The 17,878-nt window shown below is 37.9% G+C and overlaps 1 protein-coding gene across 2 annotated transcripts in view; it reads left to right on the top strand.

The window, feature by feature from the left end:
- Positions 1-17,878, top strand: part of LOC149250243 (protein kinase and Mad3-BUB1-I domain-containing protein) — a 214,255-nt gene that overhangs the window by 32,982 nt on the left and 163,395 nt on the right. For both annotated transcript variants that reach the window (XR_016266817.1, XM_089458985.1), the window contains exons 6-10: positions 1,556-1,630; positions 1,728-1,783; positions 2,114-2,184; positions 2,367-2,771; positions 3,099-3,301. Coding sequence is in view for 1 of the 2 variants with exons in the window: in XM_089458985.1 (XP_089315111.1) it covers positions 1,556-1,630; positions 1,728-1,783; positions 2,114-2,184; positions 2,367-2,771; positions 3,099-3,301 (810 nt within the window). In the remaining variant the exon portion in view is untranslated. The remainder of the gene's footprint in view (positions 1-1,555; positions 1,631-1,727; positions 1,784-2,113; positions 2,185-2,366; positions 2,772-3,098; positions 3,302-17,878) is intronic.

Below are 17,878 nucleotides of genomic sequence, written 5' to 3'. Positions count from 1 at the left end.
ACTGTCGGTAGTTTGTGAAGTCAAAACCGAATAGACAAAACAAAATTACATCAAATATATGTCAAGTTGTCAACATATCTACTATCTGCTATGAATGCCATTTGCTCTTTTTATGTGTCCTCCTCTTGTGATGGTAGGTCTTCCACACAGAGTTGAACATCTAATGGTGGGTACTGTGGGTGTTGCCTGACTCTCCTAATCCTGTAATGGTTGGTTTGGAATATCCTCTACTTCACCTGCTTCTTCTCATCCTCCCCTTTTTAACCAATCAGGAGAATCTTCTATACCAGGCATCTCAGTCTTCACACCTAGTCAGACATGGGGCCAATGTCATCCAAGGAAATGCCCTCAGCAACTGCCTCACCCACAACCACAGGCCATATCATCCAGGAGACGATATTCCGACTTGTTGCATTTCTTTGCATGTATTTTCTACCCACCTATTCTTAATTGAATTCTTTCTGTCCACCCATTTGTAACGGTAAGTCTATAACAATAGCTATATATATAGAGGCTTAAACTCTATGGAAGTTGATTGGTCAACGTAATCACCTTGTACATCTCCTCTCAGAGATTCATTGTATTATTTTGGTTAATAGAATTATTTGTTGTTCCATGGAAAAGCTCTCACTTTTCTATTGTGCACTCTGGAGTCTGTTTAATGCATTGATAGCTTGTGCGATAACCTCAGGCTTCATCAAGTTTGTTGTTGTCCCCTGGATATCTATTGCTATCTGGATTATTGGGTGGCTAATCCTCAGCAATAACCCAACATTTGAAGAAGAGATATTATAGATCATACAGGGTTTAAAGATGACTGCAGTGTGATTTTCCAGAATGCAGAAACTGTTAAATATTTATTTTGGAATTGCAAGGCAGGTAGATTGCATTTGGACTGGGTTACTACTGGGGACTGAGTCACCTTTGGCAAAAGATGGATGATCAAGTAGGCAGGCAGGAACATTTGAGGATTCATGTAGTTGACTGGTAGCTCCTTTTTTATGGAAGCAGTGATGAGAGCTACATTTATTGGTGACCATGTGCTGTTCATTTGGGGCAAATCAAAGTTGTCAAACTAGGTCTAGCACTCTGTATTAGGATTTGGTTCTTCAGCAAAGACGGATTCTCTTTACGTTGGAGCCAAAATGGATATGGTGGTATTCCTTGCCTATGTGGGGAGGGGAAGCTTGCATACCCATGTTTTAACTTGATGGAATTTGTATGATGTACTCTCTTGTTTATTATTGAAATATAATTATATAAGATTTGTTTTTTGAAGAAAGAAAAGATACACCTAATGAATTTTCTGCTAAATTCCTTACAAATGCACAAATTATTACTTGGAGAAATTCTATTGCATTGATATGCAGGATATCTTGCTTATGTTCAATTTTCATTATCCAGTTTTTAATTTTGTGGATGTTACAGGTTTAAAAATTTAGTTTATTCCTAATGCAAGTGTTTTGTTACAATTTGCTCTACTATTTCTGCTTGTCATATATTATAAATGTAGTTTTATAAGTAGTTCAAACACAATGATAGATTTTCTTGGCAGGCCCAAAAATGTGAAAATTTGGTTGACAAAGGTTCCTGCAGTCCATTCAAGGATTCTGATATATGCAATAAAATGGTATGTTCAGCTAACTTAATTTGGTTTTGAGCCTATCTACTCAAGCACTATAATTGGCTGCTGAATATTGATGATCTGCCTCTATTCGTGAGTTCAGGTTCAGATTTCTTTGCCCACATCAGATGTCAAGTCCTTCAAAGATGGCGAGCTTAGGCAAGACTTTAAATATTGATATTTGGCCTTTCTAATTGTTGATAGTCCCTTTTCTTCTGCTTTTTGATCTGAGTTGAGCTTACAAGTGCTGTTGATAAATATACTGTAATTAGTAATATGAAATATCCTCATCATTGAGATTCGAGAATGCTAATTAAAACTGCATTAAGATTCAATATATTGTGGTGGAAGAGCACATCATATATTGTATGTTTTATATTAGAATTTAGATGTTTGTTTCTAAAGAGATATGTGCTTTTCATATTAGTTTTTCAGTGATGGTTTGTTATTTGGCCAACATTCGTTATTTGTTTTCTTCATATCATCCAGACAGACAGGTTCTTGGAAAAAAAGATCTTCCTCTCATGGTATGCAACCTGAATATTCAACAGAGAACATTGGTATGTTCGTTATAAACTTATATGACATTGGATTTCTAATTTCCATATCAGTATTATTATTAGTATCTTTGCTTTTTTGAATTGTACCATTCTTATAATTGTTTCTTTTGTCAATTTAATGTTTTTTGCATTTTTTAAATTCTATGGGATTTATTATTGTTTCTTTGTTAGCATATTTTCAGGTGGTAAAAGATGTGAGCACGAATTGGGTGATAAATTGAATAAATCTACCTGTAGTTGTGCATCTTTGGTTGAATTAGATAGTGAAAGGAAAGGATCTGAAGAAACAATATCAATAAAGTTGTCAAAGAACAGAGCACGAGCTCTATCTGAGGCCATAATTGTGGAGAACCGGCAGAACAAAAAGAGAAGATCATCAATCACAGACTGTAGAAATTCAGCTTCATTAAATTTAGGGGTCACCTCTGAAGATGACGTTTTGGGTGATGGAGGTAATGCACAACCAAATAATAAAATGTGGCCGGTTGTATCTTCTAGTCCAATTGGTTTATCCAAGAATGCTAGTGATGGTCACAACAATAATGTGCACCCACCAACTGTGGAAGGAATTGGAGTTCCTGATGCAGGTAAAACCTTCCATAACTATTAGTAAATTTCCTTACATTATAACATTCAGCATCCCATTCTAGAAGGGAAATTGGAAGGAATTGTTTGCAACCATTTTGTATTGACATTTTCTCTAATATATTAGAAAGAAGGAAACTTATTTTGTAGTTGATTGCGAGCAAATCTAGTCTTTCTAGATGTATTCGGTTTACTCAGCAGCTTTCGATCTCAGGACAACAATTTGCTTAGTTTGCACTAACATTTTCAAGAAAATTCTTGAAATTTATGAAAATGAGATTTAGAACTAATGATTACAGGGTGAAGTATTAAACTTCCGTCTGCTCCAGATGTCTACAAGGCGGAGTTTAGGATTCGCTCCTCAGAGAACCTGGAAGATAAACTCTACAGTCAAGAAAGTACAAATTCTGTTCATCTTGTGAACACCAAGCGAGATAGTGATGATGAAAAGGAAGATTGTCATCTAACCATATTGCACCCATGCTCAGAAGTTGCTGCCAATGGTTTTGAATCATTGGACAAGGATTTGAATGTAAGCACACATTCATCTTATCTTTTTAAGTTTTTAGAACAAACATGTGCACAAATGGCTAAATTTATTGTCTTTTTGACATATAGCTATGATTCAATTGACGAGAAAATAAATTGGACAATGTTCTGGGTGACTGTTTTCCATGATTGAAGTTTGATATGTTTGTTGATGGAATATTTTGTTTGGTTGTACTACATGATCCCCAGCATTAGATGGGGATACTAATGATAGACGAGAAAATATGCTTTACATTGCTAAATTAAAGAAGCAAGAAAGCTAGCTAGGGCTTTGAGAGAGGAAGGGAAGAGAGGACCCTGTAATCTTGTGCTTCTTGATGGATTGTCCAAAGTTGAATGGACAAACAAGAAGACAAAGTCCAACTCCAACAGTCTCGCATGAAAGACAAGCAAAAATAGCTCTACTTTACAAGAAACAAAACCCCATATATCATCTCTAAGGCAAAGCAAAATCCCTTCTATATTTACTTGCAAAATTTAATGAACACAAAATATCATAGAAAGAGACATTAAATCAACACAAGTAAACGTGGGAGGGGGAAGAAGGAGATTCTATTAGCCAATAGAAAATATTACAAATGCATCCTGTTTTCCAGTATTACAAGATGGACTTTGGTTAAAGACTAAGCAGAGTTTCTGTTAAAGGTTTCCTTCATCAAGTTTTGGATGACCCAGAAATAGTTTCAGCAAGGCCAAAAGATATGTGCAAGATCAAGATATCAGGCACTTAGTTAATCTAGAATGGATCCTTATTCTGCAGTTTGATTCATCTAGCTGTTAAGCCTGTAGAAAAGCCTGATGGATTATTGACATGGCAGTCTATTCTCAGCGTATGAAGTTTCGATGCTTTATTTACACCAGCTTGGGAACACATTTTTGTTTTGATAACTTATCTACAGCAGCAGAAGGGTAATACCATTGTGTATAAACTCACAATGCTGATGCATAATTTCCAGCACGCAGAGAACATTGTTTCAGCCTGCAAAATCCATAGAAAGAATATTGCGTACAGCATCATTTGTGCCTGTCTATATTTTGGTTGAGGCAGCAATTTAAGGAATATTTTTTCAACCTATATAGATCAGCAGAAAGAGGTAAACAATATGGCTGTTGGTTTTAGTACAGAGGGTTTATACAGTCTGTAATTTTGTCATATAATGTGGACTATAATCAAGCCAAAGTCCAGTCCTTTTACTTCCAGGTAGATGTGAAGGTGAATTTTGATGATTTAGCAGAGTGCTGTGACTTATCTTAAGTGTTTTTCGACCTACTGTTTGAACCCTTATCATGGTGCCAAATTCAGCTTTTGAGCAGCCTGGAAGAACAACTTGGAGACCTGCATCAGCAACCTTGTTGTTATCCTGTAGAGAAAATGCATTCCAGAGAGATCGAGGAGATTATAGTCTATTTTGATAAGCACTGTTGCAGCCTAATCTACACCTTCGGGTTACGTGGAATAAATCTTTAATTCACTAAGTGTGTCCTTGGGGGCAAGTCTTGAATCGAGTTGCTGTCACTCAATCTTGACTCCTCCATCTAGGCTAATTCCTAGCGAATACAAGGGTAGTAGTCCCTAAAACAACTAAAGCTGCTTAAGCTATAGTAAACAAGAAAAATAGTTCTAGGAGTTAATTAGATTACACAAGAGTACATTAGCCACAAGCATACAATATGAATGATAGATAAGCAGATAATCAATTGACAGAAATTTGAATAATGAAATAGACTAGTGCCAAAAGTAAATGCTTGTTGCTTTGAAAATAAATCTGCTTCGAAATAAATCCGGCAATGAAATTGTAACCCAGTGTTGTACACTGTAGAAATGTTTTGTAGAGTCCTGTTGGTAAATTTTATTAAATTGATTTCACTTGGAATTATTAGTTAATTTAAGTGCTCAATGTAAGTGTGGCTATGTGACCCTTGTGACTGGAAGAAAATAAAACTAATCTAATGTGTGTTTCCTCTTTTACCTTTATCCTTCGAATGGGATAGAGAAGGTTGCTAGGAGATCCAATGGGAGGAAGCTTAGCTTCAATGAGTACTCCCCTGATTTCACAAGTCAACAGTTGCAAGGAGATCCAACAAGAGGAGGCTTAGCTCACTCTCCTGATTTCACAAGTCAACAGTTGCAAGGAGATCCATCAAGAGGAGGCTAGCTCACTCTCCTGATTTTACAAGTCTACAGTTTCTTTTCTACCGAACTTACAATAAAGATTAAGAGGTTTTCCCTAATTAAGCTAATCAAACCAACAAGCCCTCTTTGATCATTCACAAGGATCAAGCTAGGTTTGCAATGACAGAGAGCATAATAGGACTTGAACGGGAGATGTTTGTTACTTTTGCAAAAATGAAATCTAATCTAAGAAACTAAATTGAAATCTAATCTATTCAATAAAATAAATCTACTCTAATGTTTTGTGGTGCAAATTTAATTTTAAACCCAATAAAAGCATACCATGAAAATGAGACAAAGACACAAGAGAATGGGATTCCTAGGACATGGTCCTAGCTCCCTCAAAATTACAATGATTATATGGTGATGGGCATCCCTTGTGAATAAAAGGAAATGGTGGTTTCAAAGTTACAATGGATAATCACTTAATTTACAAAGGGGAATATTATAGGTTCATTATGGGTGCTTGAATGGTCCAATTTGACAAAAATCGGGCAGCACCTCCCCTTGTATTTTCATGGACCTGCTAAAAATCAGCAAGCAAAAATAGTGAAAGATGTCCAAAATCCTTTTGGAACACCAGCAATTGTCAGTGAAAAATATTAAAAGATTTCCAAGTGAAAATCTAGAATGGAAGAAACAAATTTCTACTCTAGGTAACCAAGGGAAAACCAAAGTAACTTGGTTTTTCTTGGCTGATTTTTACTGCTGTTAGGACGACAATAAGATAAGCCTTTAAATTGCTATATTTAACAATAACATCTTATAGAAAAGAACCAAGAATCTTGAGAGAACTTTCTAGAGTTTGTGTAGGAAGAGAAGGAGATAATGGAGTCTTCAAAGAAATTGGGGACACTTGGTGCTTGGTTGGAATTTGCTTCTTATGTATTGAATGATGAACACTCCAGCCAACGAGAATCCAACCTTCAAATTTGAGGCACCTACAACTTCTAAGATCTTGTCAAGAGATTAGTTAAGATAGGTGAAGCTTTACATATGGAGATTGAATAAACATTGCAATCACACTAGAAGCATATGCAAATTTCAATTCCAAAACACAAAACTATCATAAGGACAAACAAACAACCAAGATTGCTTGTCTTTTCCTGTGAGCAATGTGAAAATTTGGAAACCCAAATCCTATTGCAGCAACTGGAAATTATTCACCTAATTGTTATTTTTAATTAACAATTTATTTACTGTTTTCTACAACAAATACTAAATAACTCACACTGCAACCTACACAAATAAAACTACGGAAGAATAAACGCTGGAAGAAATGCTAGCACACACACATAAATTTACACAGTTATTTTTGGACCAATGTCCCTGAAAAAACCCAACTTGGGAAAACCGGTGCAACAGTGAGGGTTTTATTTATTATGCAGCAGTGAAATCTGAGTACATCTATGGATGCCCAACTGGAAATCCAAACAAGAAGAAAATCTGAGTAAAATACTGAAGGGAGTTATCCTTCTCCCACAGGAAATCTCTGGTTGGACTTTCCCTATAAAAAAATCGACCTCCTGGAGCACCGCATTAACCTCTGCGCTAATCTGCGTAGTTGGCTGGACGACTTGCTTCGAACTGCGCTTAGTTGAATTCATTTTGCCTTTGGATGTTGTGAAAATCGTCTTTCCAGCCCTCTGGGACTCCTGCCCGGCCTTTAGAGACTAGAACTGAGAACGAATTTCCTTCTCTCCAAATTGATTTGCCTAGCTATAAAGCACTGTGCAGTCTCTCAACGCTGCCTCTTTGGGATAGTTCGACTCACTTGCTGCTGCCTCTTCGGATCTGTAAAATCTTTCTTCTAGATCACTGTCCCTGCCCCTCACTCACTGCTTCGATCTCATTGGCTCCCTCTCCGACAACTGACTACTGCTACTCTGGAAATCGATCTACCAAGGAAATCGAACTATTCAAGTGTCTTCTCCAAGTGCCCATCGACTTCTTATAATCCTCTGTTGAGACTTCAATGATCAAGATTAGATCTTAATCGTTGGCTAGGATTAACTTGAAGTCGATCCGTGTGAGTTTGTAGAACATTCACCCCTTGACTTAATTAATTCTGATTAATTAGTCATATTTAATATTGACTAATAATCTAATTAAGTAATTTCTAGGTGGAATTTCCAGAAACGATTTCTAGGTTTTGGAAATCTCATGTATTCTAGCCTCTCCACAAAATTTCAAGGCTAGAACACATCTGATGCCACAAAAACTAGCAAGCAACAATGCCCCTACAAGGCCTACAATAACAAATTCAAAGCAAATGCAATATAAACAAATATACCTCGCATTTAGAGCCAATCCACCACACAAAAATCGACACACCATGTAGCCTCCAAGCCCTTTTATTATTCACATATGATAGAGCAATAAAATAGGAACGAATATTCCCCAAGAGTTCCCACACTTCAACACTACTCAGACTAGCTTGCACAAGAGGCAAGAGCTTCAATTTATAGAAAATGAAGGAGGGGATCCCAAGAAAGGTTGACAATCCCGGGAGAGACATGCGATTTCAAAGTGTGGGCGTGTGTAGGACAAGAGAGGTAGTGCGTAGGCCCAAGTGGAGGGAGTATGAGTTCCAAGTGGAAAGGAAGAGGAGTGAACTCGCACCGCCTTTCCCCAACTTATCTTTCATCTTGACTTCAACTTTGCCTCACTTGGGCATTGTTGAAATTGGCAACTAGGGTCAAATTCCACCTTGGGTCAACTAATTTGACGTTGATGATGATCGCATTAAATTCCTCTTTTTGAGAGGACCAAAATTGATATAAAGAACATCTCAATTGGACAAGAAAAGGTGTGATTTTGAATTTATGCCCACTCATGTGCAGATTTTCAAGGTTGGCCACATCATCATGTAGGCTCAGAAAGCCCAATGGATGTGTCACTTCACCCTCAACGACTTGTATAAATATAAGTGACCTCTCACCTCATTTGGCATCATCATCAACACTCATATTCTTCTCTCTCCTTCTCTTATTGGTTCATACAACTATTGGGCTCTTCTTTTCTCTTACACGTGTGGCACAAGGAGGACGAATTTCAAAGCTAAATTACAAGGCTTAAATTACAAAGTTGGTTGTAGTTTGACCAATGTTGACTTTGAGCTTCCAAGGAGAGTTTGACTTCGATTTTTTAGGAGATTATTTGTTTGGGCAAGCCGCACCTTTTGGCACAAAAACCGAGGTATTTTGAACATTTTGACCATATACCAAAATTGCAGGTTGACTGCAAATTTCAGGATAGCAGTTTGACCATGTTTGACTGTAGAAAGCCATACATGTACATTGGATTCTTCTTTTACATTTACACTGTAATTTGTAATATTTTTTTATTAAAATTGAATTTTGAATGATGATTTACATTGCCTTGGGCGATTCACCTTAATAGGCATTGACAGGCCACAAGGTTCTTTTTAAAAGTCATGTCTTTTGGACATTATTGCCATTTCATAATTAATGGGCATTTAATCAATTAAATTATTAATTATTAGTATTTATGATTTTAATATATTTAGTTATGAATATTTATTCATAACATTTCCCCACCCTTAAAACTTCCTTTGTCCTCAAAGCAAGGGCAGCGAGGAATATTGCTGTTAGAACTTCCCAGTTTCCCATGAAGAGTCTTCTTCTGGAATTTTTTTCCACTTGATCAGATATTCTCTAATAGTTTTGGAACGTAGTACCTTCTCTCTGGTTGCAAGGATACCTTCAGGTTCTAAGACAATCCTTCCTTCTTCATCGACCTTAGGAATCTCGGTTTGAGCTGATTAGTTTTGACCTAGTACCTTTTTGAGACATGAAGCATGGAATACGTTGTGAATTCAACAGTCGTCTGGTAGTTTCAATTCATAAGTTACATCATTGATTTTCTTGATCATCTGGAATGGCCCATAGAATTTTGGAGCTCACTTGTTTTTTCCTTGTTGTTTCAAGGATAATTGTTTGTAAGGTTGTAGTCTTACAAAGAACTAGTCCCCTTCTTCGAACTTTCTTTCTAAATGATGTTGGTCAGCTTGTTGCTTCATTTGATTCTTGGCAGTTGCTAGGTTTTCCCTTAGTATCTGGATAGTATTTTGACTTTATTCCAGATGGTTTTTTATTGCTTGTACTTTAGCGTTTTTTAATGCAAAATCCTTCCATCTCGGGGGTTCATAACCATATAGTGCCTTAAAAGGGGTCATTTTGGTTGATGAATGATATGTGGTATTGTACCACCATTCTGCTAGGTGCAACCATTGTGACCATTTACTTTGCTTATTAGATATGAAACATCGTAAGTATGTTTCTAAACACTTATTTACTATTTTTTTGTTTGTCCATTTGTTTGCGGATTGTAAGTTGAACTCATGTTAAGGGTTATGCCGACTTGGTTGCAAAACTCTTTCCAGAAATTCCCCTTAAATCTCACATCTCTATCACTAACGATGACTTTAGGTAGACCATGTAGCTTGTAGATGTTTTTGCAAAAGACCTCTGCAATTTGCTTGGTTGTGTCTGTTTTCTTAACTGCCATAAAGTGTGGATATTTAGTGAGCTTGTCTACTACAACGAATATCTTATCCTAACCATCAGACAAGGGTAAACCGTCGGTGAAATCCATTGAAATTTCTTCCCATTTTTGATTTGGGACATGTAAAGCGTGTAACAATTCAAGAGTTGAGACGTTTTCGCTTTTACTTCTCTGACATATATCACATTCAATGACATATTTCTGAATCTCTTTACTTATTCCCTTCCAGTAGAATGATTGACGTGGGTTGTAGTATGTCTTAAAGAACCCAACATGCCTAGCTGCAGGGGAATTGTGTGATTCCTTAAGAGATTTTATTTTAAACTTTGATGAAGGACTTAAGTAAATTCTACCCTTATACCATAGTATGTCATTTTTCCATTCAAAATTAGGGTGTTGACTGATGTTTTCGATTATCGAGCAAGACTCTGATTCCTTGGCATATTTAGCTTGGATATCGTCCAACCAATCATGAATTATTACCAAAGCAATGCATGTTGTGGTGTCTTCATCTTTACGTGAAAGAGTGTTGACAACCACATTGTCCTTTACCCTTTTGTGCAAGATTTCCATGTCAAATGCTGCAAGTTTCTCTATCCACTTTTGTTGTTTTGTAGATAATGTTTTTTGTTGTAACAGGAACTGAAGACTGTTATGATCGGTGTGGATTGAAAACTTGCTCCCTAATAAGTATTGATGCCACTTGCTTAGTGCATGAATAATGGCCAACATCTCCTTGTGGTAGGTAGACTTCAAGCTTTCCCTTTTATTAAGTTTTCGACTTTCGTAAGCTATGGGGCGTCCGTCTTGCATTAGTACTGCACCAATCCCAAACCCTGAGGCATCACACTCTACCACAAAAGGTTTGGAGAAATCAGGGGTTGCTAGAACTAGGGTAGATGACATTATCTCTTTTAAGGATTCAAAGCATTTGTCTGCTTTATTGTCCCATTGAAAGGAATTTTTCTTTAGTAAATTCATTAAAGGAGCAGTCTCGTGTGCGTAATTCTTTATGAATCTTCTGTAGTATCCGGTTAATCCAAGGAATCCCCTAAGTTTGGATATATTCTTTGGCTTGGGCCATTCTTTAATTGCTTTAATTTTTCTAGGATCCACTTTGACTCCTTCCTTGGATATGATGTGTCCCAGATATTCGACTTCCTTCTGACCAAAAGTACACTTTGATAATTTTGCATAAAATTGATTTTTCTCCAATACAGACAATACTTCTTCTAAATGCTTGAGGTGCTCCTTCCATGTCTTGCTGTAGATGAGAATATTGTCAAAGAACACCAATACGAATTTTCGCAAGTACGGGCGAAAAAAGTTCGTTCATGGTTGCTTGGAAGGTGGCTGGCGCATTTGTTAGACCAAATGGCATTACCTTAAACTCATAATACCCTTCATGAGTTTTGAATGCAATTTTCTCAATGTCTTCTAATCTTACTCGAATTTGATAATAGCCCAACCTCAAATCTAATTTTGAAATATATTCTGCGCCATGGAGTTCGTCCAACATTTCATCAATAAATGGAATGGTGAATTTGTGTTTAATAGTAATCTTGTTTAGTCCTCGATAATCTTTGCATAATCAAAAGAATCCATCTTTCTTTCGAACTAACACCACCAGAGCCGCATAGGGACTTCTCCTTTTGTTAGTGACTCCACACTATAACAGATCTTGTATTAGCTTTCCTATTTCTGTTTTATGATGATGGGGGTAGTGGCATGGTTTGACATTTACCAATGTTGAATCTGGTTTGACTTCAATGATATGTTTGATTTTCCTTTCAGGAGGTAATTTCATCGGCAATTCTTGAAATACTTTGTCATATTTCCGGATTAGGGATGTAACTTCAGACTGTTGGTGAGTCCCTTCCATCGATAACAACTCTAACTGTTGGCATTGTGCGACAAATACCAGAGCTCCTTTGCGAATAAGTTTCTTCATTTGTTGTGTAGATATGATTTGGGTAGGAGCCTGGAACCTGAACAATTTATACTTTCTTCCATTCCACTTGAACTTAATGAATTGTTTCTGGTGGTTTGCGGAATATGTCCCCAACGTTTGTAACCATTGTATTCCCAGGACGACATCTACACCTCCCAAGGGAACTGTGTAAAAGCTAGACTCCATTTCGTAATCATTTAGCTGCATTTTAACTTTATGACACTTCCCTACTCCATCTATTTTTTCCCATCTGCCACCATAACCTTTATATCTGTCACATGATATGCAAATAGATTTAGCCTCTTTGCGACGTTGACATCTATAAAATTGTGGGTGCTTCCAGAATCTATTAACACAATAATGTTTTGCTTCTTAATATGTCCCTTCAGTTTTAATGTTTGTGGCTGTGTTATCCCTGTGATGGCTGCCAGAGAAATTCTTGGCATATTTTCTTCTTCTGGATTTGGGTTGGGAGTCTTATTTTCTTCGTTGGCTTCCTTATCAGAGTCACTATCTGAAGTTTTCACTTCTTGTTCTTCTTCGTAGTTGTAGAGTTTTTGTGTGTTGCACTTGTGTCCTGGAGAGTATTTGTCTCCGCACGTCCAACATTTGCCATCCTTTTTCTTTTTGAAATTTGATTGTTGTTTTCCTCCTCGCAACGGGGGTGGAATGTACTTATCAGTGTTTTCTAAAGAAGACTTACTTGACTTTCCTTTTGAGTAGTTGCTTGCTTTTTCACTACTGGCATATGGTGTTTTTTTATATTTTTGTTCAAAAATTATTGTTGCATGTCTAGCCTGTTCAATAGTTTTGGGTTTGTACAGCTTCAATTTTGCTCGGATGTATTCTTTAAGTCCACACCTATACAGTTTTAGTAGTTCTTCATTGGTAAAACCTCTCTATCTTACAACTAATACTTCCCATTCATGGGTGTATTCACTTACAGTTCCTTTTTGTTTGAGATGAACAAACTTTTCATAGATATCATCTTCTTCCTCGCCATGAAATATTTGTAGTAAGGCAACTACAAATTTCTTCCAAATAAATGAACGTTCTTCACATTTGTTTGACCACCATAAAAACCAATCATATGCTTTGGCTTCTAGGTTGTTAGATGCAGTCATAATTTTTTCTTGTTCACCGATTGGCGGGTTTGACTAAAAAATTGCCTCCATTTTGTTGACCCAGACGATGGCGCCTCTATGATCCTTACCATCATACTTAGGTAATTGTCTTTTAATTCGTTGATAATATTTTTTTGGAAATTTGGTATAATACTGACTTCCTTAGAATTGTATATACGACATTTGCGGAATTTCATGATTTGGAAAAATTTCACCTTCTGGAGTCTTGGGACTTTGTGATGGCTCTTGTGTGATTAGAGGATTAAAAACTGTGTTATATCCTCTCATTAATTGGGCTTGCATGCCTAGTAACCTATGAAACCAGATTCGCTAGAAATGGCTTGCGTGTTCGAATCCCACGAATCAGACACGATTCGATGGTGATTCAAATCCTAGAATGTGACACGTCATGTCCTAACGTGACACGTGCGAATCCCGCACGTGTCACGATTTTGGGATTCGAATGCCAAAAAAGGGAAACTCGCTGGCATAAAATCGCGCTGTTCTATCTGTCATTTACCATTTCTCTCTTTCGGTTTTGCATACATTGAGATAAGGGTTTGGAGCAAGGAGCTAAGGGTGTGGAGCGTTCGGCAAGGAGATTCAAGCACCAGGTAAGTGCATTTCATCTCTATTTTTTTGCATTTCTATTACAACAGTTTGTATATGAATTTTTTTTACAAATTTGTGCATGTTTTGTTTTTTTTTTTTATAGTATTCATGGCTCAATCAAGGGCAGCAGTTAGGGGGCAAAGGAAGTGGAAGAATGTCTCCATTAGAGATGCACCTCCTCCCCCAATATCATCAGAGTCTGTTGCAAGTAATGTTGAGGGAAGAGGAGGACCTAAAGACAGCATTGAGAAATATCCCTTGTGGAAATATGTCACAAGAGAGGATGGGACAAGCACCAAGTGGAAGGGAGGAGGCAATGTGCAATGGAGTTGCAACTTTTGGCACATTTCTTTCAAAAGCAAATATTACCGTGTGAAAGGCCATTTGTTGGCTTTACCAGGTTGTGGAATTGGAGCTTGTAAAGTTGTTCCTTTACAAAAGAGGAAAGAAATGGAAAAGGAGTTCACTGTTGGTATGGCAAATGTCGTTGCAAAATCAAGAAAAACCAAGAATGAAGATCCCCTTCCATTTTTGAGGAAAGGCACCACCAAATTTCCATTTGAGAGTTCTATTGGGTGACAAGTAGCAAAAAGAAGAGCAATTTCACTTGGTCCAATGGACAAGATTTTTCAAAAAGAGAAACGGGAAGAATTTGATCTCACCATTGCCTTCTTTTTCTATCAAAACTTCATATCATTTAATGTTGCACGCTCACCTCTATTTATTGAGATGTGTCGAGATCTAACTCATGGGTCTCCATCATGGTATGTGTCTCCTGGTTCAAAGAAGCTTAGAACCACATTGTTGACAAAGGCAAAAAAAGAGGTGCAAAAAATGCTTGAGCCTATTAAAGCATCATGGCCAACATCCGGGGTTAGCATTGTTTCTGATGGATGGACAGATCCAGCATGACACCCAATCATCAACTTCATGGTGTCTTCCTTGAATGGTCCAGTTTTCTTTAAAGCAGTGGATACACTTGGAGAATACAAAGATGCACAATTGATGGGTGAGTTATTTATTAAAGTTATTCAAGATGTAGGTGTCGATTCTTGTGTGCAAATCATTACAGATAATGCACCTGTTTGCAAGGCTGCTGGCATGATTGTGGAAGCTAAATATCCACAAGTGTTTTGGACACCTTGCATTGTCCATTCATTGAACTTAGCACTGAAATCCATTGCTTCTGATGTGCTTTGTATTGGTAACATTATTAAGGATGCACGACATATCCGTAACTTTGTGCAAAATCATACAAATGCCCTCACTATCTACAAGGAGTACAACAATCTATCATTGTTGAAGATTGCTGATACACGGTTCGCCCCTTCATTCATGATGTTGAAGAGGTTGAGGGAGGTCAAGACCGCCCTTGGGGCCATGGTTATTTCTGAGTTTTGGTCTTCTTGGAGAAAGACAAATCAAGTAGCCTCTAAAAGAGTGAAGGACACAGTGCTAGATGATGCTTGGTGGGAGAGGGTAGATTTAATTATTCAGATCATGGACCCTATCATTTCTTTGCTTCGATTTGTAGTTACAGACAAACCCATCCTAGGAGAGGTTTATGAGGGATGGAATTCCATGATTGAGTCCGTGAGGAGCATTATTCTACAGAGTGAGTGCCTCGAGTATGAGACATCACTAGAGGCCTTTTGTGGTACTATATAGGATATTCTTGTGAGCAAATGGGACAAGAATTGCACACCTTTACATTGTTTGGCTCACTCATTGAACCCAAAATACTACAACAATGAGTGGCTGAATGGTGGACCTTCCTGCAGATTCCCTCCTCACATGGATTGTGAAATCTCATAGGGGAGGAAAGATGCATTCAGGCGGGTTTTTCAGGATAGAGCATTGCTTGACGAGGTGGAGGATGCCTTTGCAGAGTTTTCCACTAACACTGGTCGATTTGCAGGATATGATGTGATTAGAGACAGGGGGGCTAAGAAGCCCTATTCTTGGTGGGCAAATCACGGGGCAACAAGCCCTCCTCTTCAGTAATTAGCCATGAGGCTCCTCTCTCAGGTGACTTCATCCTCTTGTTGCGAGAGGAATTGGAGCACATATGGGAATTTGTATAGTGTGAAGAAGAGCAGGCTTGAGCAGTCCAGGGCAGAGACAATGGTGTATGTGCACACCAACCTTTGTCTTATTTACAGGTAGAGGGAAGAGTGGTTGAGGGGAAAGACAAAGATGTGGGATGTCTTTCCTGATGATATGGGTCTGGACAGCAGTGTTGAGTTGGCATTGGCCAACATGGATCTCAATGATCCAGTGCTAGAGCCTGTTAGATTTGATGACGGTGATATTTTAGAGGGGTCATCCTCCACACCAGCAGATGCAGAGGCGACTATGGATACAGGGGAGGAGGAGGATGCAGAGGAGAGCAGTGGTGAGTCTGGTGACCATGATGATGAGGACATTGATGCTGATTCTGATGATGACTATGAGGATTGTTGACTCATGAGTCATGGGCTACCTATTGCCTTGAGGCTTGTATACCTGTAGTTGTTTTATATTTTCTATTTCTATTTGCCATTGGCATTGCACTACCTATGTAACACATTTTGATTTGATGACTTAATGAGAAAACTACAGTTCTCAGTGTCTTTATCTTACTATCTTGTAAGTTGTCTTTCATTTATGAATCATGATTTATGTGACATGTATTTGAATTTTGTATGTACTATGCATGCTATAATGTTACTAACTTACTTTGTAAATAGTAAAACTAACATCTAGATGAAGATCTATGTTTGAAATCAATGAATTTGTATCATTAATGAGAATTTGTGTAAGAAATATCTAATTTTTAATATATATATATATATATATATATTTTAAAAATATATATATATTTAATATAATAATATATAATGAATCCTACGTGTCCTGTTTTGGGGGGTCAACGAGTCCGAATCCGACTCTCGAATCCCCGTATCGTACAAATCCTGAATCCCTGGGTTGGGTGACTTAGCTAGTAACGTTTTCTCAATGTTATTTACTTTTTTGACATCACTTGCTATTCCTTCTTGGCTTGCCAATGTTTTATTTTGACCTTATCCTTACTCTTGCTGCTTCCTTTCGACATTATCAAGATGCCGACGCATCTTGTCAAGTTCTTGGAAATTTTTTGAATCGTCATTATTATTCCCCATTTTTGACTAGTTTTTTTTTGTCGTTCAAAAAACTTTCATTAGATTTTCAGGAAAATAAAGCTTACAAAATTTGTCTGAACAGTCCCCTTTCTCTCATTCCGATTAGACTTATAGAGATTGGGGACCGGAGGATACCATAAAGGACTCTTTACATTTTTTTATTTCCGATAGGCGTTGTAGCCATAACATACTAGGAAAAAACAAAAAAGACACAAGAACTGACAACAACATATCGAGGAGGGTGGTGGGGAGGGAGTATAGGGGGAGCTGCAAAATAACCAACACAATCATGCATATAAAAATCAATACGTTCCACCTGTGTGTCCAAATTGCGAAGGTGGTCATTTGTGTGATGGTGGCTGCGACAAAGGCTATCCAATTGTTCCAGAATTTCATTCTGACTATATTGAATATCATTTATGTAAGCCACTATCTCATTACGATCTTCATACATGTGGTCCCTGAGAATGTCCATATTGATTTGGATATTTTGAAGCTGCTCTGCTATGGACTCCATGGTTGTTGGAGCCGCTATATGACCTGGAGAATGAGCTGGAGAGAGTTTTAGGCTTGCTGAGTTCCTAGAGGACAAGCTATGGCTTGACGCGGGATGCCCCACATTGATTTGCTGACCACCCCCGTGGCGAGGCCAACCTAGTTGGCGAGGCATTACGTGCTTTGCGTGTACTGACGAGCGACTAGCAAGCAAGGCCATGCAAGAACCTTTTAGGAACCTACAACGAGATTGGCATACACCAGGACCAAGAGACAAATAACCAGAATTGACACACACCAGGACCCAAACATCACGGGCTTTGAACTAGGATGGGCAAGCTATCCCCGAGGTCGAAGAACTGCCCAAGGCATACAAAGCCCGCCAACCCACTTATGCTCTTAAACAAACAACACTTCCCCACGTGGTCGGAGAGACTGTCTCAATGAGACCTAACCCAAATAGATACCCATGCAAACAACAACATTGACCAGAGATCGTAATACAACAACCTTGACA

Source organism: Pinus tabuliformis, chromosome 7, assembly GCF_031772625.1.
Source record: "Pinus tabuliformis cultivar Carrire ecotype Pingquan chromosome 7, CPIR1, whole genome shotgun sequence".
Lineage (NCBI taxonomy): Eukaryota > Viridiplantae > Streptophyta > Pinopsida > Pinales > Pinaceae > Pinus > Pinus tabuliformis.
Note: the sequence above shows the minus strand (reverse complement) of the source record. Positions and strands in the feature narration are given on the sequence as shown.